Source organism: Epargyreus clarus, unplaced genomic scaffold, assembly GCF_041222505.1.
Source record: "Epargyreus clarus isolate Ecla_fem2 unplaced genomic scaffold, WU_Ecla_fem_2.2 ptg000026l, whole genome shotgun sequence".
NCBI classification, from domain to species: Eukaryota; Metazoa; Arthropoda; class Insecta; order Lepidoptera; family Hesperiidae; genus Epargyreus; species Epargyreus clarus.
Genome location: NW_027332233.1, coordinates 6,749,224 through 6,772,956, shown reverse-complemented (window position 1 = coordinate 6,772,956; position 23,733 = coordinate 6,749,224). Strand labels below are relative to the sequence as shown.

The 23,733-nt window shown below is 35.6% G+C and overlaps 1 protein-coding gene across 5 annotated transcripts in view; it reads right to left on the bottom strand.

Annotated features, from left to right (window-relative positions):
- The window catches only part of Sarm (sterile alpha and armadillo motif), an 87,618-nt gene extending 70,712 nt beyond the window's left edge, over window positions 1-16,906 (bottom strand). For 3 of the 5 annotated variants that reach the window (XM_073088348.1, XM_073088349.1, XM_073088350.1), the window contains exon 1: window positions 7,672-8,187. In XM_073088348.1, coding sequence (XP_072944449.1) covers window positions 7,672-8,037 — 366 coding nt within the window. In that variant the 5' untranslated portion in view covers window positions 8,038-8,187. Of the gene's footprint in view, window positions 1-7,671; window positions 8,188-15,164; window positions 15,383-16,288 lie in introns of those variants that run through there. The other 2 variants (XM_073088346.1, XM_073088347.1) reach the window with 1 other exon arrangement.
- Window positions 16,907-23,733: the final 6,827 nt, after the last annotated feature.

Sequence of the window (23,733 nt, the reverse complement as noted above, 5' to 3'; positions counted from 1 at the left end):
CACCCTGTATATATATATATATATATATATCATTTTTCTTCATTTTCATGTAGTAATTTATTTAATTTTCATGTAGTAATCTTATTTCTTTTTTTCTCTCTCTTTCTCTCATTCTTTCTTTTTTATGTTCTCCTTTCTCCCCTTTTTATAATTTTATTGTATTTCCTATTTATTATTATTTTTTTTTTTCAGTAGATATAGTTGTACCGCCTTTATTTTTTCTGCACGTCCCTAAGGTTGACTGGGAGAAAATGCTACTTATTGTTTTTAACATGGTCAATAAAGAGTAAATAAATAAATAAAAAATACTAGGAAGTCTGTAACTGTAAAGCTTATGACAGGTGTAAAAACGTGGTGAAATATGTTGTATAGTATACAGCTCTACATCTGGAATTGCTGAATGGCTCAAATTTAGTAAACGCACTCTATGCTTCTTGATTGCACAAACGACGTTAGAAAAGTAATGTCCCTACTGAGTTCTCTGGCATTCATTGTTTGCTTATCATTTAGTACATTGCTACGAGTATGTTGTAAACCTCGATGCGTTGTATTACCAACATTATTACTACGTTTTCTTTATTAAGACACAGAAGAAGCATACGGCTCTTATGCAACTTGTAGGGAAATAGTAGGTACGAGTACCTGTCATGAACATACTGCCAAATCGCCGATGATAATGACATGTAATCTAGGAGGTGATAGAAGTCTTTATAGTTAGACAGGTTAGACTCCGTAGGCACCACAATGCAGCAGTAATGTTAAGCTTTTCGTGTTTCGCTTTGAACGATGTGGTAAGGAACACATTCGACGTCGAGGCATTCCAACTTACTCTTAAATAAATAAATAAAAAAATAAAAAAGCCTTTTATTCCATGCTCATTACATCTTTACAATTTACAATTTTACAATTTTTATATATAAATTAAATTTAATTAAATTATTAAATTTAAATTATTACATTTTTTATTTATATTGTTAATCAGCTTAACGTAATAATAGGAACTGCTAAATTATATTTACATAATTACATTATTTTCATTTAGACAATTTATTTAATTGATTATTATTATTTAATTATACATTATTTTACTATATGATATTGACATTTTATTAATTTAATTATGTGCGTATATAATTATATCTTATATATTTATATTATGTATGTATATATTTTCCTATTAAATATTGCATGGACCCCCCTCAGGTGAAGCCCTCCTCCAAAGCTTTCCATTTTTCCCGGTTTTTAGCCATTGTAACCCAGTTCTGTCCTGCGATCTTTTTAATGTCATCTTCCCATCGTGTATAAGGTTTACCTACGCGGCGCTTGCCTGAAGGACCATTCCATGTAGTCACCCACAGTGTCCACCTTTTATCTTCCAAACGTGCTACATGTCCGGCCCATCTCAGTTTTAACTTTTGTGCGTAACTTAACGCGTCTATAGCCTTTGTTACGTGTCTTATTTTTGAATGTCTTATTTATTAATTTAATTAAAAAATATATATATATATATATATATATATATATATATATATATATATATATATATATATATATATAAATATATTACTTATATGTGGCCAATTAAAGATGTTCAGGGCGGCTATAGTTACTCACTATCAGATGGACTGTAGGCTTGTGTGCAAATTCAATATTATAAAACCAATAGACGGGAAGATGGCGGTAAATTCCTTAGTAAGTGAACTCTAAAGGCTAAGACGGCTCATTTATACGAGCTGTGTTACTCCAGTCTGTATCCCTTACAACCACATGAATGCTTAAAACTGCTGTTATATGACAAAATAGGTAAAGTGTTGGTGCCTTCGGAATTGATCAACAAAGGGTTTTGTAATAAAAGGCTTTTATCAATCTTCATATTGATTGCTATGAGAGAGAACTACTGAGACATTAATAGATGTATAGTAACTAATGTCATAAGAAAAAATAGGTAAAGTGTTGGTGCCTTCGGAATTGACCCACAAGGGATTTTGTGACAAAAACTTTTTTATCCATATTCATATTGATTGCTATGAGAGAACTAGTGAGACATTAATAGGTATATAGTAACTAATACCTATGTATATGTCGTTTAAAGCAATGTAACTCCATATCTACTCTTGGCGGCACTCATTGTATTTGCTTATCATTTAGCACACCGCCACAAGTACGTATGAAACATCGTAGCACCATATCATGGATGTACTTGGAATCTGTATTGCAATAAAAGATGGTCCTACTGCTGGGTAAAAATAGATTACCTAATAGCCAGAAGTTTTAGAACTATCCTCTGTTGCTCTAACATCTAACAACCACTATTTATTTCTCAATAAATAAATACATTAGAGGATCAACTGGCGTATGTGCCAAATATACCTATATGAAAAGTTGAGCTTTGAAAGCTCTCGGCGGATTTAAGGCTCTCTTTGAAAGATCTTTTGATTTCATTGTTATAAGTAAAGTTAAGCAAACATATTTATAACGTTTTATCTCGAACCTATCTTGGTATTTCTTACTTGAGGCCTTTCAACTTGTCCCATTTGTTTCTCAGGTCTAACACCAATCCTTGTCCCCGTAGTTCTGGGACTAGAATAGGGCTACGGTATCCCCTGCACGTCGTAAGAGGCGACTAAAAGAGGGCTTCCGGGGTTGCGGGCGGCAAGAGTGGGAGCTCAATTCGCGCATACCGTCGTGAATACCGGATGGTGTGGGAGGAGCGAAAAATGATCCCCCAGGGCAGAGCCCGATCGGGGCTACGCGCTTGGAGGACTCCGGTTGTTTTCCGTCGGAGATCCCGGAGTTCTCCAACAAGCGTTGAGGTCGGCCACCGGGGGGTTTCAGTGCAGTAAAAATCCCACATAACCCGACGTCGCTCCCAAGTCGTCGGGTACCTCTTGAAGGTTTCCCCATCATAAAGAAAAAAATAATAAAAAGGTTTAATAGCAATCTTATTTGAAGTTCATTAAGGGCGTGGTGTTACTTCAATTTTATAAAAAATCTTAGTATAGTGAGAGAAATCACTGATAAATTAGAGTTACAATAAAAGAGTATTACAACTCTTCTATTCCAATGTTCAACAACTAATTGTGTTTAGTAATGTGTTGATTGAGATATTTACTTAAGTATCACGACTATGTTTACTAACGTGTCGTATTGTATCCATACTAATAGTTAGGCAGACGATCTGTCTGCATTTGTAACCTTGAATAGTAGATGAGAATGGGTTATAAGTTATAGAATGACTTAGGAATCCTTAGATTTAGGCATGTTGACCATCTATCATAATGACTCACGTAGTCCGTATGTAGACTTGTAGAGCATGATAATTACCCAATTTTTCAAGATACTTTTAGATATGATTAATAAAATATAAACATGTTTCTGTATCTTTAACCATGAAGTCAATATTTTTGTTGTAACATAAGAGTAGCTGGCAAATGGCTACTGCCCCTACATGGACATCTGTAATTAACCCTAGGTAAGATCAGATTCCTACTTGACGTCGGCCACATATGCGCCCTAACCCTAAGAACTAAGATGGAATGTCTCTAAAAACACTTAAAACTGCTGTTATTGGGATGAAATAGGTGTGGTGGTGGTGCCTCTGGAGTCGAACCACAGCGGGTTCTAGCACCTTCATGTTAAAATATGTGAGTTCTTTTAGATATTATCATCTTATGGACACGATATATAATAGGTAAAGTGCAAATATAATTCATATAAAGCTTACCATTAGTGATATATATGTACATACCAATACACTACATACGTTCATATACGTTATGTATCTACATAGACGTGATACATCTGTCTCTATTCATACGTGTATAAGGAAATTAACGTTCTTTCGATAATAGGAATATGATCATGCGACAAATATGTATTTGCAAAACCAATGACTAGGATATGCTAGAACATTGGTGTTAATTATCATATGAGCGTTCAATTGTTCAAGTACATATTGATATGATATAACTCTTATAAAATTTTAATTGTGATGATGTTTGTGACATGATATGATGTTTGTGAAAAATCTCGTGATTTTAACGTCACTTAACACTTTACTGTTCAAAAATAATTATACATAAAATGATGCATTAAAAATAAATGACTAAACAATTTCCATTTTCTTCTAGATGCGTCTGGTTAATTAAGAATTATAGAGGTGCATTAAATTGTCTTTATTTATCAACTACTCCTTTGCACCTTATTGGTGAACATAGGTCCCTAGTAAGAGGTAGAGTATAATAATTGTCATGGTTCTTGGCCTTCACTCTTTCTCGAAATTCACGAGAAGACGTTGATGACCATCATCTGAACCTAATATCTTAATTGTTTCATAAGAAATCTACGAAAAATGAGATAATGGTGTTTTTCCAGGAAGACTCACCAGCGAGCAAAACTAACGACAAACGAAAATACGTTAATATAACTAACTGGTATACTAGACATAGGATACGACCGTACGTCTGGGTTGTCTAGAAAGATACAAAACAATAGGTACATGAGACTGCCAAGTTTTCTAATGGCTGCGGACTTTACATAAAACAGATGTTTAACTTTGGAAGTGCCAATTCATTAATATTTAATCCTTGCTTAGCTTGTCAAATTACTTGCTTTAATTGTGAAGGAAAACCTCGTGAGGACACGTCGGGCATCTCAAAGCAGTCGCCCTCAGTTACTTCTAGTTGATATTCCTAACGGTGAATAAAGTTTACCATACCAATAAATTATTATTTATTGGCTAGAGTTCATGTTTGAAAACCTAAACTATTTAATTTTGAGAGGAGAATCGCTTTAAGTAGTGATGGATTAATAATTATGATAATTTTAGGAAGACGGAACTCGAATCCTTTGAAAAGAAAAAGGTGTTTTTAAAGGTGTTTTTAAAGGTGTGTAAGAAAAAATAAAAAGCTTTATAAGTAAAACGTTGTATGTAGTTATTAAATAAACTTCAAATAATAATTTTAGAGCATGCAGTAACATCTAAAGATGTAACCATTACGAACATGCGATTAAAATATACCTAACAATACAGAGGAGAAAATAACAATGATTTAAATCTTATTTGGCGAATGTCCATAGGATAAATGTGGTGATTCTGTCATAACATTTGATCACTCATACAAATAATCCAATCCATGTAATGTTTGGATGTATGCATTACGTTAACTGCTGCCAAACAAAGGTGTATGAACGGAACAAGATTGCAAATGAATAAAATCTCGCGCTAACTCGGAACTGTGGGAGTTATTTCGGGAAATCGGCTGGAGCTGCTCCAAAAGCAAGAATGAGAACCCGGTCACTTTCCCGCTGAGTCAACGACATATGTGAGTAAGTCCCGCGATGTCCCGACAACGTTTCGTGATTTCAAGATTCAGAGAACCTACTATTTTTATTCTAATTTAAGAACGCGCGCGGTTTTCCCCGTGTTTATTATTGCTGAATTTTAGGCAGGTGTTGCAGATGTTTTTCGACTAAGATATGGACTTATCTTCAAAAACTATGTATTTTATGTAAGTATGTAAGATAAAAACATTTTTATGTTATGAACTCCCTAAAAAATCCGTTCAGAAATATTCCTGAGAAATGAGCTCCTTGAAGAGGATAATGCTAAGAAAAAGAATTAAGTACTTGAAAACTTTTTTTAAATGACAGTTGCTTTGAAATAACAGGAAGACATTTTAATATAATTTACAGATCTCTTCCAGATTTCCTCAAGATCGATTCACGGTTTTCATGCGAAGCGTAGGATTGTGTAGGACGGTTTATTTCTAAGAAAAACGTTTCGGTATTCAATACGTAGAAAGTATGAAGAAACCAAAAACTTTGAGTCCATTTCGCTTCCGTCGATACAGATGTCAGTCCCCACATGCGTGACACGCATCATGATGGAGTCAATTCAATGCGTTGACCGCATCAAATTTTGAAAGTCAATAAAGTGATTGTTTTTCACATTGTTCTTATTGGAATGGAAGATGGATAATGGAATTCGATATTTTGATTCAAACGTCGTTTTAAAGACACAACTAAATGTTGGACTGAAAACTTGTTTTATTTTTATTTCTCGAATTTTCCGAGACGATAAGTGTACAAGAGGTTTTATAATTATGTATATGTATTAACTTAATTAATTTATTTTACATGTTATGATTAGAATACTATGGTTAAATAATGATTTAACACTTTTAATTATAAGTCATGTTACGTCACCTTTGAATTTCTATTTCTTTGTATTTCTTAGTGGAGAAGAGGTTAGAATTGCGACATTACGACTACAAAATCGATTATCGAAATATTATATTCCTTAAATTCACAAAAATAGAAGAATCCAAATTCTAAAACATAAATTCCTTAAATAGATTTTATACGCCATTAGGGGAATACAAAGGGGGGGGGGTGCATATAAACCCCCGTTTTGGGGTTCCGACCTCTCTTTCAAAGAACTCGGCGTTTTAGGACCCGATTACAGAGGTATTTCCATGACTCTACCAATTCTACCTATAGTTACTATTTTACTAATTAGTGTACTCGTACTAATTGCAATTACTTACAAGACAAGTTAAATATATTCCACACGCATACGGGTACTAAGTTATTAATAGTCTAAATACAAGATAAGAAAATAGAACACTTCGATATTTAAACCGTAAAAAGTACTTCAAAACACTTCCTAATTTGAGATTAAACATTCGACATGGTATTGGAGGATCCTTGGGAGTTAATCAATGCATATTAGATCATCGGGGAAAACCTGATCGGTAATTTAAAATATTTTATGCAGTTCGTAAACCGTTAATGTGAATGATAAGTTTGCTATTGTGATACAGGTTACGTATTACCTACGTCTATTGTAGTTGTATTTATTTATAATACGAGTAATGTCTCGTATTGTTTTATTTACACAATGCGACAATTTAGAGATGGTAACGGGTGGACAAATAGTAGAAGATTATTTACGTTTCTTTTTTAAAGTATTGCTGTTGTGTTTAGATAAGTTGTGTATATTCGTCAGTAATATTCAGTTTATTACTTTAAATGGCTTCCGTGATTTCGATATAATCTCAAAAATATCAATTTATAGTATTGTCCATTATACAATTAAAAGAAAATATAAAATCATTGTAGCTACATGGCAGCACACTTTTACAATTCTAATCAATTTGTAATAATATAAATACAATAATAATATGCTTGTGTTTGTGTAGTTTAAGACTCAAGTTTGTATGTTGGCACATAAATTACTTGTTGCTTATGTAACCAAACAAGATATCTACATTCAAGACTACGTCATTTCTTTTTAATTATTTTTGTACATTCGCAAATCGCTATAAATTATGTAGAAGTCGACCGCGAATCCATTTGCATATAAACAATACATACGAGTACTTTGAGTTATCAACGTAATTACTCCGTGGTATATAAAATTCATTGATACCTTACGCGCAGAACATCTGCTTTATTAACTCTGAACTAAACCCTCAAGATAATGCAATAAAACAGACAACATTTAAAAGTCTTTATCGAGAGTTATTTGATGTAAAGCAGAGCGCCTGCTGTTAGGCGAGCCGATTCGTTCCGCCACGATAAGAGGATTAGGTCGTTCCGCGGCGCAGCGCCACTTCTTGTTTCTATGTTATATGTGTATGATAATGAATGAAAGATTATTTCGTTTACCTGGCCAAAAAAGCGCTCCCGTGCCGTAGCCATATTTTCGCGTGATGCATCTAAATCCAATGTATCTGCGTCGGTGGGCACCGAGCTCTTCTCCTCAGTTTCGCTGGCAGGCTGCTCCTTGGGCGCGCCGGAGGGCGGCGTTCCCTGCGCCAGCGCCTCCGCCTGCGTCGGCGCAACCCGCTCTGATGCGTCTTCAGCCACTTTTACCACTTTCTGTACACCTCCGTCGCCCTTACCACCCCCTATTCCGTTAGTCTTTGCACTAGTCGATTTCTGTTTCTTCTTGCTCTTCTTCTTGTTCTTCGGCTTCTTCGGCGGTTTTCCTTCGTGGGGGCGGTCGCTTGCGCAGCACTGCACATTACCCATGTCGATGGTTGAGCATGTCGCGGACGCTCGGCAGGAGTCGGCTCGGTCGGTCGGTCGTTCGAGGCGCGTCGGCGTCGGCGCCGGTTCGCGGAATGAGCGCGTCGCGAGTCCCCGGCGTCGCGGCACCCACCCGCCCCGGTATTTTTGACGCAAACTTCGGAAACGCACTGACCGCCGATTACGCGGATGCCGTCCGCGAAGGATCGCACCCGAAAGCCGAACCGCGTGCCGGCCGCGCTGGCGTCATCGCGCTCCCCGGCCCCCGCACGCGCAAGGTCAAGGCGGGCTCATTGTTCCCGCTGGTGGACGCGCGCACTTCGCAGACCAGACGCTCGAACACTAGGTGCGAGGCAGCACCATCGGTGGGCAATGGGCTATCGGTGGCACGCGAGCACGGAACGTCTATCGATCACGCAATGTTTACGTCTAGCTACCACGGGAACGGCGGCGTAACCATGGGCAACGTCAAATTTATGGCCGCTACGTACTTAATTAGGTTGATTAGTGCGAGTGGTAGTGTTGCGTACGGAATACGGTTTGTTGTGGCAGTGCGGCGAGGTGGACAGTCGCGTTGTTTGTGCGCCGTTATCGGACGCTCGCGGGCCGGAGGCTGATAGCGAGAGCGCACGTGCTTTGTACATATAACATCGTAACCGTAGTAAACACAATGACAACTCACTAGTAATAAATCTTGAAGTTAAACAAATGAAACACGTTTTAAAATAATAATCTAACGTATTGTTATTGAGAGACGTTTCGATTAATATATGGAAAACTGTATTTTTATTTCTTTCGAAAATTCAACTATCATGGTAAACGACATTGTTGAATAAATTAATCATTTATGAGGTCACAGTCACGTGTATGATGATGGAATACAATATATTGAAAGTCAATACAGTTCCTTTAAACAAACAAGTAAAATCATGTTAAGTACTATCAAGAAATGTATTTTTTTCTACTTTAATATATGGCAAATAAATTGTGAAGCTTTATTTCAATACGAAATTATCTTGCAATTTATTAAAGAGGCTTGAAAGTTCTATCGACTTTCATTCAAAGATAGAGACTGCGTATTTCACTCTACGCCAAAAATAGACTTCCTGCGCGATAATTTAGAGAGCTAGGACTTAGGTTAGGGCATACAGTTAGGACTTAGAACGCAGACGGTGTCGTGAGCTTCACACGTAATTAACGAATAAAGAGTCATTTCTATTCCTAAGACAGCGCTGTTTCCGCTTACTACCTAACCAAGAATCAAAGATTAAACCGGCGTTGCATTATGCAAACCCGTTTCATTAGTTAGTACCCAATAAACTTCAAAGAGCCTTTGTTCGCACCGCAGTTAGTTATCTTCAGCGTATAACTGTACCGCTTTCGAAATATACGCACATTAATGACACATCTCTGAGAAATATAGATACATAAACTTGTAAACTTGCCAGCTTGGGCGGCCATGCCAATCAAGGTAGCTTTAAATTTATATAAAACACTTTAAACAAAGAATTGTTGATGAATAAAAAAAAAGAAACTAAATATTTTCTTAAAATAAATGATTTTGTTGAATTAATTTGATATCACTAGGATTATTTGACATAAAAATAACAATACTTTAATTTATTAACTAGATATATTGGTATTTCATTTGTTATTTATTTTTATTTTAAAAAGTAGTAAAAAATTATATTTACAAGGAACTTTAGCGAATTTAAATACTAGTATTAGAATAAATTACAAAAGTCATTCTATTTAAATAAATAATTCAAAACAACAAAACCTTGAGCACATTCTATGAATCGGCGAATAAAGCAAAGCTTGAATGGTATAACAGTTTTAGGGCAGTTAAAAATAACAAAGCGGATCGTAACATCTTTACTGCGGAACACTGGCCGATGTCGTAACATTTAATGGGAACATGCCCATAATTGGACCACATAACTACAGCTAGTTTCTTCGTTAAATTGCATCTATAACTTTTTTTTTTATAATATAGGAGTAGCAGACGAGCATGCATCCACCTGATGGTAAGTGACTACTGCCGCCCATGGACATCCGTAACCAACCCCATATAGGATACGATATTCCTACCTGAGGTAGGCCACAGATGCGCCGCCACCCCTGAGGACTAAGTTGGAACGCCTCGGAAAAGTATATCCCCCTTACAACACCCTTCAAACCGGAACACAGCAGCGTTTAATACTGCTGTTATGAGGCAGAAATAAGTGTGGCGGTGGTTCCGCCGGAGCCTTTGTAGTTCGGCAACCACAAAGGGTTCTACCACCTTAGGGAGTAATATAATTTGCTTCTTTATAATATGCAAATAAAAGCAATAGATAGCGCAGTCATGGCGCATGGCCAACTGGACACGTAATAAACTTCAGATACGATTTTGTACCACTTGAGGTCTATGCAGATGCGTTACTACCGCTGGACTAAGTTGGTTTGTCTCATATCACAGTGATCAAACCACAACACAGAAGCTTAACACTGATGCCATTAGCCAGAAACACGTGATATGGTAATGCCTTCTGAGTCAGATCATTGTTGCTGATTTTTAACTGTTAACCTATGTTGTAATCTTCGACGCGATGAGGTAACAAGGACACGCCATAAGCTTTTAATGTGTTTTGACTTTTCCGACATTCACACCGAAGCGTAATTAAATCTGTATACATTATTGCTTGTTGTTCCCAAAATTCTAGCAGACCTTATAAGAACTATTACAGGATATTAAAAATCGAAAAACTTCTCGCTCTGCATTCAAATTTAATCTTCACGTTGTCATCGGAATATTATATCTGACATATCTTTCGCATTACTAAGGAAGTGCTTGTAAGTTGATAGTTAAGAGACTATAAATTTATTCATAAATTGCTGCCAGACAGGGCAATCAGACCAAAGTGAGGTTTTAGACACATTCCTATCAGGTCCCTGTAGTTCCGGGACCAGAATAGGGCTACGGTATCTCCTGCCTGTCGGAAGAGGCGACTAAAAGGGGCTTCCCGGGTTGCGGGTCGTAAGAGTGGGAGCTTGAACCGCCCGGACAGCGACCCCGGGAAGGACGGCGGTATGTGTGGTGGTATACCGTTGTGCACACCAGACGGTGGCGAGCGTCACGCTCACCTGGGCGGAACCCGACGGGGCAACGCGCTAAGAAGACTCCGGTTGCGTTCCTCTGGAGATCCCGGAGTCCTCTACGCAGCGCCGAGGACGGCCACCGGGGGGGTTTTAGTGTGGTAAGAATCCCACATAACCCTGTACCACGGCACATTTATTATCTAGCTTACAGTTTCAATACAATGTATTTTACTGAAGTTGTTACTCGGAGCATAACAAACAACAGTAATTGACCATGCATTGCGATAATGATAACACGCGACCGTAATAGAAATATGCACTCAATGCTTCAATAGTGTACACTGATTTATCAGTGCTATAAATGATGCCTCTCAACATATCAGTTAATAGAATTTCAGTGTAAGGGCGTTTGTTCACCGCCGCCGTCACTGGACCGACACCGAGAACGAGATGAAGGCGCCGGAGCAGCGGTACATATAATATTTACCATAGCCGCATGTCCACCGCACGTCCGTCACGTCATATTAAAGTCGGCCCGAAATAATCTCGTTCTCGGTGACGGCGGCGGTGAACAAACACCCTAATGCTCATGGCCAAATCAAGGATTTCTGTGCGCAAGCTAGTGCGAATTAGTTGGTGGTAGAAAGAATATTTATATCCGATATTTCAACTTACGTCTGTTATAAGAGTCTGATTCATGGTTTGCCTACTAAATATCGCAATTTAATATTTCTGCCTATTGGTATGTACCTACAAATTAAATAGATTGATTATATTTATATTGGGCGTTAGTCTTCAAGGATTATTTGTTACAAAGATGGGGACCTCATGACGAACTCCAATCCTATTTGGAATTGTTTACAGATGCCCATGTGGGTGTCTATGAGGTTTTCATCTAAATTCTAGTTTATAGAGTGTAGTAAAACAAATGTTACAAATAAGGCGTTACATCTTTAACCCCATCTATAATAAACTTCAAATAGGTCATAAAATATTTAATTGGGGGCCATAATTTATACTCACTCTCAAATTATTTAGTGGACTTTGGCTAGATGCTCGATGCGGTGTATAAGCGGTCAAGCTAATCTTAAATTTATATGGAAGCCATAAACAAAACACTGGCGCCGACTGCGGCAAAAATCCAGCAGCACTTTTTAATTTCAGATAGGAATTGGTTTTTTTTTTAGTTAACGAAGGTATTTAATAGGTTTTTACGGCAAGGAACTTTGTAGACGATGCGTGAGAATTTAAAGTCAATTCTATTATGAAAAATTATTACTGACAGTTCGACACTTGAGACACTAACATGTTTTAAATTTTAATACGTATAAAAACGTTTTGTCCTGATGTTTCCGTTCTCTTTTGTCTGGCCTAATTCTATGGCAAGACAGCTGTTACTTATGTATAAAACGTTGATTTGGTATTCAGGAGTAGCAAGTCATGTATACTTAATCATTCTAAGGTTATATAGGATACATCACCAATCCTATATATTTTTTTCATAATATAGGAGTAGCAGACGAGCATGCAGTCAATCTGATGGTAAGTGGCTACTGCCGCCCATGGACATATGTAATCAACCCCAGATAGGATTAGATATTCCTACCTGAGGTCAGCTAGAGATGCGCCGCTACCCCTGAGGACTAAACTAAAACGCCTCGGAAAAGTATGTCTCCCTTACCACACCCTTCAAATCAGAACACAGCAGCGCTCAACACTGCTGTTATGAGGCAGAAATAGGTGTGGCGGTGGTGCCGCCGGAGTTGAACCACACCGCCAGAGTCAAAATATGCAATGGTTTAAGTCACCACTACATAGCGGACGAATTGCACGCAGCATGGCTGTTAGCTACTCCTTTTACTTAAAGGGAATAATGTAATTTGTTATTTTATACGTTAAATTGTTTGACTATAAAATTTTATACTTTATTTAACATTCCTATTATATTATGCAGAATTATATAAAATAGAAGCATGTTATAATAACACCATTGCATGCTTAAAAGTTCTTGAAACACTCACGCAAGCAAATAGGTAAATGTCATGGTTTATTTTATAGAAACGTCTAGTTTTTACAGCTATTACATGTGTATGAATATGCAAACTTGAAATACTTCAGCTATTTAACTCAGAGCCTTTGTTTCGAACTTATTTATTGATTTTCTTACGTGACTTCTACATAATGGCGAATGTTACTCTTATGTCGTATAATGCGAGAATCTGTGACCGTGTAGGATTTTATTATGTAACGGGTAACATACGCAGTTCAGAAAAATGTGCAGTTAAGTTTTTTTTATAACTTATACCTAACGATAAGGTAGCCGGACTATCTGGTGGAAAGCAGTCATCGTCGCCTATGGATATTTGCAACACCAGAGGAGTCGCCAATGCACGCCGGCTTTGAAGGCGAGCTCTTTTTACACCTTTCTTGAAGAACCCCATGTCATAACTTCAGGAGGAAGTTCATTCCACATTTTGCACGTAGGTACGCGACATTAATGATTAATTAATTAAAGCTGTGTATCGTACGTACCCGTATTAAAACTAATTAATTATTCTTCTTAAATTGAATAGGGTGTCTGCCGTATACGATTGGAAGTTGATGTATATTGTGGAAGCATTGCGATAAAATTTAACGAGTGCTTCCCAATGACCAACCGGGCCTTATATGCTCTCCAGAATTTAAAGCGCATATGAAATTTAGCCACTAGCGATCACTCATCCCTACTTTCTTAACTCACTACACGATCTGACGCAGGCGGTCCCGGGTTCAATTCCCGGCCAGACAGATGACAAAATGAGGAATTTAGATTTCTGTTCTCAGTCTGGGTGTTTGTGTATTCGCTTTGTGTGTGTCCATGGCACCCACGACACAGGGAATACTGTTGTGAGGCTGTTAGTGTAGAAAGCGTCTTATCGTTGTTCTTTGTACATTGGTCACACGCTATACAATTCCCGAGGCTATTCGCTCTTTTAGATCATTCAATATCGATCGGTTATGATGCCATCTGCACGAGTCTACAAAAACACGTTCCATTATTCTATGGTACTATACCAGTAGAGATCGGTAATATAAAAATATGTATTTGACTAAGCATCTATTAAACGTTGTCAAACTAATTGTGATAGATCACGCGTTAAAGACATTAAGATTTGTAAGGACGCTGCCTAGTGGGCGGTCTGTAGCTCCTGACCTAACTAATTGCGACATTGTGTAATGTCATTTGTAACAATACCACACAGTAAATTATAAATTAGTGTCTCTATCATACAACATTCTTAAATGTGCAGTTTGTTTCAATGTAGTGTTAATAAGTCCTTAATTGAAACATTTAATAGAATCTTTTTGAATACATTTTGTCTTGGGTACACTACCGCAGGGCAACGATCTGGCTCATTTATTTTATTTATAATTTTAGTTATTTTTCGATTACTGTAAATATTTTTATTTGTTAAATTTTATTTAGTTTAAGTTATTATAATGTTGTAAATAATTGAATATAAATTGTATAACTTTCAATTATCATCATAAGTGAGAAACAAAACTGAGATATCTAATCAATATTAGCCAACAATGTCTATAGAATCAATATCAGAATACTTATTCTTCTTAAAAATTAGCAGATTACTAGTAATTAGGTACAGAATTTATGAACAGGAAGAAGTTTGAGTAAGAAGATAAAAATATTATCTTAATCAAGTTAAGTCTGGAAATCCAGCGTCGAATGAAGTCGTTACAATTATGTTGTATTTGATCAATACGCAATTTGTTTTATATATCGATACCTTAATTCGCAAATCAGCCAACTCCACTTTTTGTCAGAATGATTTTTTATTTATTTTGATTTCGTTCAACGCCATTTACTATCAAAATAAATAAAAAAAACGTTTTGAGAAAAAGTGGAGTTGGCTGGTTTGCGAATTAAGGTATCGATATGTATAATTATGAGGCATGTTTAACTGCTAAAATTTCAGTTTAAAGATGTACAGTTGTAGTATATAACTGACAATATGTATGTTATTGAATTTAAGTAACAAAAATAGACTTACCGTATCAGCATCACTTTCTTCAGTAGCGATAGCAACTCCGCCTTCCAGGTGTTGCTCGCCGTTGTCGATTTCCCTTTCAAGTTCCAAGGCTTCCAGCTCCAGCTGTGGAGAAGACTGGAGTTCCTCGATCCCTGGAGAGGAATGTTCGAGGCTCGATTGTAGTGAATGGTGCGCCGGCATCTTCACTATCAATGGTCGAAACTTCTGAGATGCGTAGGCTGAAATATGAATTTCGGTTAATGCTTCATTTTCTTAACTTAATTAATATTATTATCTTCGTCATTGCTTTTATAATGTTATGCTTGGATACAAATCTGTTCTTAGACAATAAGTTTTAGAAAATAGTTCACTACTTAGCTAAGTGGTTGCTATATGTAACACTTTTTACACATTACACATTTTATGGTAGACTTCCTTACGATTATTTCCTTCAACCATTATTTAACCAGGTTTTGATAAACTAACCTTTGAAAGGCAAAGTTATCATCATGCAGAAGTTAAGAAAATAATATTATTAACATTTGCAAAGTGTTTTCGCAATAATAAACGAACCTAAACGCACTTCAAGTCATCGATTTAAATGCAAGTTAACAAATACACAGTTAATATTTGGCGAGAGACAAGCGTAACGAATCCTACATTGATTACTTATCATTCCGATGATGAAGAAATAAGAGGTAATGTTAAATATTCGTACAACACCATGCCCTTGGAAAAGGTGCCTCATTCATCGTAAGTATGCTAATTATGAGTATAATCTTTTATTTGTGTGGGTTCGTAACTTAGTCCGTAATTCAGTTTGATCAAGTGCATTGTAACCTTGTACAAAAATTAAATTTTGATACATGTTTTTGTAAGTTAGGTCAATCAGTGATGTTGAAGTTCGATGTTGTACCTTCGATTATATTTTGAACGCATTTCATAGCAAGAAAGTCATAAACATGAACAAGAAATGATTTTGAAAGCAGTAAATCACTTCAAGATATAACAGATACAGTATAAAATGTAAGTTGGAATCATTCGGATTACTTAGTACTTTTAACTTTGGTATAGTTAACAAATTCAATAGTACAGTAAAGAGGTAATTGGGGAACGAAAGTGAAACTTATCCGTATATAACTCACCTTTATCTTCTTTCTCCTTTTGCATCTTTCTCATGGCGTCTCTAGCGCTTTGTAAAGTTTGTGTAGTACCAGATGATATGGGTTTAATTATAACTCGTTGAATTCCGCTGCCGGGGAGCAGAGCTGTAACTACTCTTTTTGGTTCTTCCTTTTCAGGGCTCCGTCTGTATGAACCAAAAACCGTTTCTTCTTGATCAGCATCAATATCTATAAAACATTCTTCGAATTGTTCAAAATTTTCTAGATCAGAATCGAGCTCGCTTCTAGATCCGTGTGTTTTGGGTCTGTAGAAGGAGTCAGAATTTCTTCTGTAGCTCATTTGTTTTGAATCAGGAGACGAAAAGCTCCGCATAACGTAAGCTTTGGGTTGGCTCGCCTGCATTGCATCTGGATCGCTTTGAGATGCTGGGGAAGAACAGCTTCGCGGTAGTTGCGACCTCATCCCTTGCATCTTGCGTTGTTGATGCTGACTCGTTCTTATCGCTATCAAGCTCCGGCCTCGCCCGGCGCCCTGCGGTAGCGCTGGGTCTTTACGACGCATGATACGGAGAACTCCTAGATGAATCGGACGTGTGGAACTCTTTGGATCCTGTGACCAACTGCAACCGGGATTCCGTCTAGATATCGCATGTAACTTCACTGTGCCTTATGCGTGTCCAGTTCTAGCTTCTCGAATTTCCATATCGGATAACAAGGCCGAGTGTGGCGAGATAGTATATCATACGATAAGCAACAGTGAGCACGACGATGTACTGATATTGCTGGATCCTATAAATTAACTAAGCATTGCATTTATTAATTTTTAACCCACGCAGTTGTCTGATAAAATCCATAGCGTAATCGGCTTCATACATTTGCTGATATTTGATCGTGATACGATGAATATTCATTTTCCACCGCACTTGACGTGTTTACATTTCGTACGATCGCACTGTTCTCGCTTTAGCCAAACACTTTAGAACACTTCAGATTTCCTTCACTCGCGGTAAGCTACTGCGAAACGTTTCAAAAGCACAGGTTCGTTAATTTTACGTAACATGAAGAGACCCAGTGACTTATAGCACGTACGTCTACTTACTACGTATACTCGATTAAACAATATGACAGCTTACGCTACGGCATACGAAGAAGCTGCGTAGGCTTAACCGCCTCGTAGGTGGACAACTTTCTCTTTTAGGTGCCTTGACGGCTATAATTCAAAGTCATTAAAAATTAAACAACTACAACAGTTGTAGGTCAGAGAGCCGTGTGATTTCGGCACTGATTTATGGTTCAATAATTTTCTCAGATATTCCGAAATCATCCGAACCTGATTGCATTGGCTCGTGAACGAAATGTTAAAGGACGCTACTGTTACCAGTGGCATCAAATTTCCGATAATCAATTATAATTTTGTAGCTCATTATACTCATTCTAACAGATCAAATTGTGCAATAAATAACGTCATTTCGTTGCATTCATTATACTTAGTGTTTTATTTAAATATCTTAGGATGGGTAGTATGGGGTTGTCCTACACTATATACATGTTGTCCACATGTAAGTAGTTCTGAAAAACTTTCATTGTTTTTTGTTTTACTGTTTTGTTGTCGAATTTCACTGTTTCCCATTCCACATTGGGCATTTGGACAACGTGACTGAGTATTCTCTACATACCCCTGAATTCGTTATACCGAGCGATACCCAGTAAGTTACAAACGAATCGAAGTCCAATGTAAAACGAAACAAATGTTGGTAATATATTGATTTTTATTTAATTAGAAATGCTCCTTGCGCAGTAACGCGTCGCAATTTTTGCAGTGATTCAGGAACGCGTTTTATAAACGCACGTCTGCATAGATCTTAAGTCAAAGTATTTTAGGCGACATATGTAGTTGGATCATACTAGCGATAGGATCGCGATTATATCGCGGTATTTTGACTCGTTGCTGTAAAATGTCGCCGTGTGCAACCGCGCCCTTAAATTAGTTGCTACGTGACTGTATGGAAATTTAATACAGGTGCTAGTAGAGTGACTAGAATATTATTAATACCTACATTCTAGGAAATATAATCCAATCCTAGTAAATAATTCTAAAAATATATTAAACACGAGCACGACACTACCAGTGATGTAATGACTCATTATTTATTTATAATATGGTGATGCCTCTATTTTATCTGGCTATTATATTGTTTTTCACCTAGATCACACATTATACCTACTTACGTGCATGTAAACAGTACCCTTAGTAGGAGTTTTAACGTTTTTACAAAAATGTCTGTTTTTGTATTTGTTTACGTATTTGCCCATACATTTCCAATCAGCGCCTAGCGGACTTTATCAGAACTGATTGGAAATGTATGGGAAATATGTAAACAGATACAAAAATACTAAGTGTACAGAATCTACTCATACTAATTTACTAATAGGTAGTTTGTAAATGGAGTTGATCACACTTTGTCAAAGTCCTCGTTTGCTAAATAGAACAGGATCTACTTGAAGTTGATATTGTTTTTTATAATATAGGAGAGGATGCAGTCCACCTGATGGTAAGCAAGTACTACCACCCATGGATATCTAATCAACCCCAGATAAGATTAATTTCCTACCTGAGGTCGGTCATAGATCTGCCTGTACCCCTGAGGACTAAGCTGGAATGCCTCGGAAAAGTATGTCTCAAACCAGAAAACAACGGCGCTTAACACTGCTGTTTGTAGGCAATAATAGGTGTGGCGTTGGTGCCGTGGGAGTCGAACCATAGAGACTATCTACCACTTCAAATAATAGATGCATTTTCACTCCTGAGGTCTTGAAGTCTTAGGTGGTCGCCGTACACATAGATAACCCAGCATTTACATGACACCCTTCCACTGAAATGCAAACCTGCTTCGCGCTAAAAATAATTAGATATGCCGTTGAAACTTCCCTATTGAACCATACTGGCTCTACCCTTGGGAAATTGGCCTAGATTTAGATCTCGTTTTGCAATATAATATAACCATGCTTCGTAAATAACCGAAAATTCAATAAAAATAGCCATTATAAATGATATAACACCTTTTTTCAATAAGGTACTTACCTTAAAGAACGTACATCACTGGAAATGATTAACTATTTAATGATTCATTTCAATACTGTCAACGTTATCTATCACTGATTTATATCAAAGCATGTTCCTGATATCATAATTATGATATCTATATACAAGATCTATATCGAAATTATTGATTAAATAAAACAGGTATTTGAACTTTTGTGTCTGGTAAACATATTTAAAAGAAATGTTATCAATTGATAACAAAAATAGTAAAACCCACTTTATATTAATATGATTTTCCGCATGCTTTCTATACTTATAATAAGTATATAATAGTCTATATAACAGTATATAAAATATAGTATCATACATCGAATTATTTGCAAAAAAAGTAGTTAGGGCAACGTAGAATAAGTAATAATAGAAAATATCTATATTTTTTTGGATTTTTGTTTGTCTGTATGTGTTTGAAATCGCCTCAAACCGAAACTACTGAATTGAGTCCGTATTTTAGTGTTATATAATTCAAATTGTTCTTCTCTAGCAAAAGTTATTAAATGTTGGAAGTATTTTTTCTAACATTTCCTGATGTTTCTGTAAAATTCAGTTTACCAGTATTCTCCGTGAACTTGATAGATGGCGTTTTACAATTGTCGTAATATTCAGAATTATGACATGAAATAATCAAATTCATCGTTTAAATTATTGGTATCCACTATATAGAATTAGAATTATTAATAATGTTTAATTTGATAACATCTCTTTAATTATGTAATTTTAATTTTGACGATTCCTGTATGACATATATTTGACTTTGCCATGTAATAATGAACAAGATACATAAAGGAGATGTTTCATTTTCGGCCTTCTCATGTACACTATATCTAAAAAACACGAATAATTTGTATAATTGAAGAAAAATACACATATATTTTGACAACCTAAAGTATTCCTGTTTAAAATTATTTAGAATAGGCATTCCTTATTGAAATATTAAATATGGCGGAATACTGACAATGTCAAGTTTTCAAAATTGTCAATGTCGGTCAGGGAACCTATGTGTACCCCACACATAGGTTACTATACTCTTTGGATGTCGGTAGTTCTGTATTTTGCTGTTTTTGTCGTAAAGTTATTGTTACCTTAGTACTTTACCACCTGGCTTTTGTTTTGGGTATCCCGCCATTATTTCTGAATTTAATTAATTATTTATAATAATTATAACAAAACCACCTTTTAAATTGTATCTGGTTTTATAGATGTAAGTGACATGACAAATTAAAAAAGAAGAAGTTGTCACTTTGATATGTGTAAAAGTGGATATAAACATATTATATAATAGTGGACTCCAATGTAAACGTTGAATAAATATATACTGACGAGAAGATTCCATTTCAATCCTGAATATGTTTCTGCTCTATGCTGCTTACGATTTTGGACTGATTCTACCTTACTTATTTACCCAGCTTATGTTTTATGGACTCTGATCTCGTGATTTTCGTGCGATTGCTGTGGATTGTGTTAACAAGGATTCAATATCATCAGGTAAAATATACATCAGTTAGTTGTATTAATCGTGAAATAATCGTTAATAATTTTAAATTAGAGAACCTAGTCTTTTTACATTTCTCTTTTTTAGGATTACTACAATAGCAAGACAAGGACATTCTTGGGATGACAAAATAATCAGTTATTATTGCAACTGCATCGCTGAGCAAAGAACCGTACTTGTAGGTAGTTGCGCTCACATTATGACCATTGTTTGAAGTTTGGGCTGAGCTCGTCACAGGATATTACAGAACCTGCTACATGATTGGATGAAAATATTGATAAGGGAAGATGTTGAAAATGAATAAATAATGTATCTAAGTGAAGAATAAATAAAATATTATCTAAATGTGTACTTAAAGTTGTTTTATTTACACACTTAAATGTTTTAACTGAAATAAATTGGTATAGAAGTAGGTACATATTTTGGTATGTTTGTTTTAAGTAGGAAGAAATATAATACAGTAGTGAAAGTAAATATCATTAATGTTTATCAAATATAGGCATTGTTTCTCAAATACATACAATACAATATTTATATATCTACGCCCATTCGCGTAAAACATATATTAAAAAGTATATAATGTATATAGTAAGTTAAAATAGAATGACAGATGACACTATTACACTACCGCCATGATGTTTTTCCACTGTTGTGTTGCAAGTTTAAGTGTGTAAATTATTGTTTTTAAACAATTAAACGAACATGATTTGAAGAAAATGGACGCCTACGAATTGTTCTTTGCATGTTTTCTTAGTTTTTAGTATCGTGTACAAAAGGTGGCCGGGAGCCCATACATTTTGAAACATCTCCTTTTGCACGCCCAATGTGGTAGAACATAAGATAATTGTTGTTAATCCTTGTAAAATACTATGTTCTTGCAAATAAATGATTTGATTTGAAAAAAAATTCACGCGAACGAAGTCGCAGTCACAGCTCGTAAGTAATATATCATTGTACACCGACCATCTCGTGTGTTTGAACTTTTCAGACTGATTATATTTTTTCAAACAAACCGTTATCAATAAATAACAGCAATAAATATTAGTATTTACATGTATATACACTTAAAAGATTTGTTTTACTAGGGTTTCCCGTATAATATCATCATTTACTCGTACGTCGGTCATTCCCATGTTATCTAAGGCGTATAACATCAAAAGGAATCTTAAGTGATGGTGACGGTGATGATTGAAAAGTGTCGATTATAATTCTGTCCAAGACTCATGGTTCGTTGCTTTTTTGCTCTTAAAAATCAAGTCCAAATAATCAAGGTAAAAGTAAAAATAATAAGTTGAGTCGAAAAAATAAGATTAAAGATTTTAAAAGTGGTAGAACCCTCTGTGGTTCTATTCCTGTAGCACCACCGCCACTTCTATTTCTGCTTAATACAAAAAATATAAAAAGCAGTGTGTAGTTATGCATACTCGTACTTATCTGAGGCTGTCCAACTTAGTTCTCAGGGGTAGCAAGCTTGTTGCCTTATCTTTAACATGAAATTTTACACACGGGCTTTGCATTAAAATAAAATATCCTATGAAATAATTTACGATCCAACGGCGATAAAATGTATATTCTTAGAAATGAAAGATTAGAAGCATAAAAAAAGGTTTAATTCATCACAAATAATCACAAAACTAAACAAAATGCTTATTAAAAACTTCGACATATTTAATTCTAAACGTTAATAAAAATAATTACTTCAAATATTAACAATTTAACGAAAACAATAAATCGGTATAAAATCGGGCAGAGTTTCGGTGTTCAGTTCAACGTCTGACGAACGAAAGACCCGGCACTTGCTCTTCTTCGGCTTATAAAGCCGTAAAGGTGGGGTGATGTGACGTCACGTTCGGAATACCCTCATCATTTTTCCAAGAATATAATACTTAAGACAGTTTAATTTTAAAATACTTAATACCATTAAAAAATGGTATTAAGTATATTAAATGAGAATGAGAATAATATACAATAAACTATATTATATACTTAGTAAACTATAGATAATATGTTGCAATAGTTTACCTCTTATTTTTTCTTATTATTTACGTTCAGACGAAGTGGCGAGCAGAGTTAGTTAATAAATAATTTTATAATTGATAGTTTTGAAACATCTTTTCTTATGTAACCTGGTACATTTTTTTATGTAATTGAAAACACATTCAGAAATTACCTATATAAACGAAATACAGGAAGAATACAGAGAATTTCTCTATTCATCTTCTAAAGTAGTATTTATTTGTACTTACTTTACTACTTATATTACTTTACTTATTAATATGTACTACTTTAGTATGTTCTTGTATTACAACCAAATGCAACATAATTTATTTTGCACAAGTGTAATAAGCGCCATCTATGTTCAGTTTAAAGATATACTATGTTTGCTGAATGTAGAGTTCGTTGATGTTGATGCAAATGTTTTAGTCATCGTAAGCAGCTTGGCTATTTAGTAAACTAAACTGCCACTAGATGTCGCATTAGTGATCATAAAAGTTAGCTAAATAAGTGTAAGATGTTTTTTGATAGATTTTTTTTAAATCATGTTTACGATTTGTATGAATATGATTTACGTAACGATTTCTGTATAAAAAATAATTTTTATAATGTTAAAATATCGTACTGGCCATAATTATATTTATGCGTGTTAAAAAAAAGAGAAAGAAAGAATTCTGGCGTGATAGGTGGTTTATGAGAACGTGTGCTTCTATAGAATTTGGAATTGATTCACAATTGATTAGAAGTATTCACTTAATTTAAGTTTTTCATTAACCCCTTACAAGCGTAATAAAAAGACGGTTTACAAGTTTCGTGTAGTTACCGGTTATTTACGCGGCACTGCAATGGAAATAAAACGCACGACTGGCTAGTAACCCG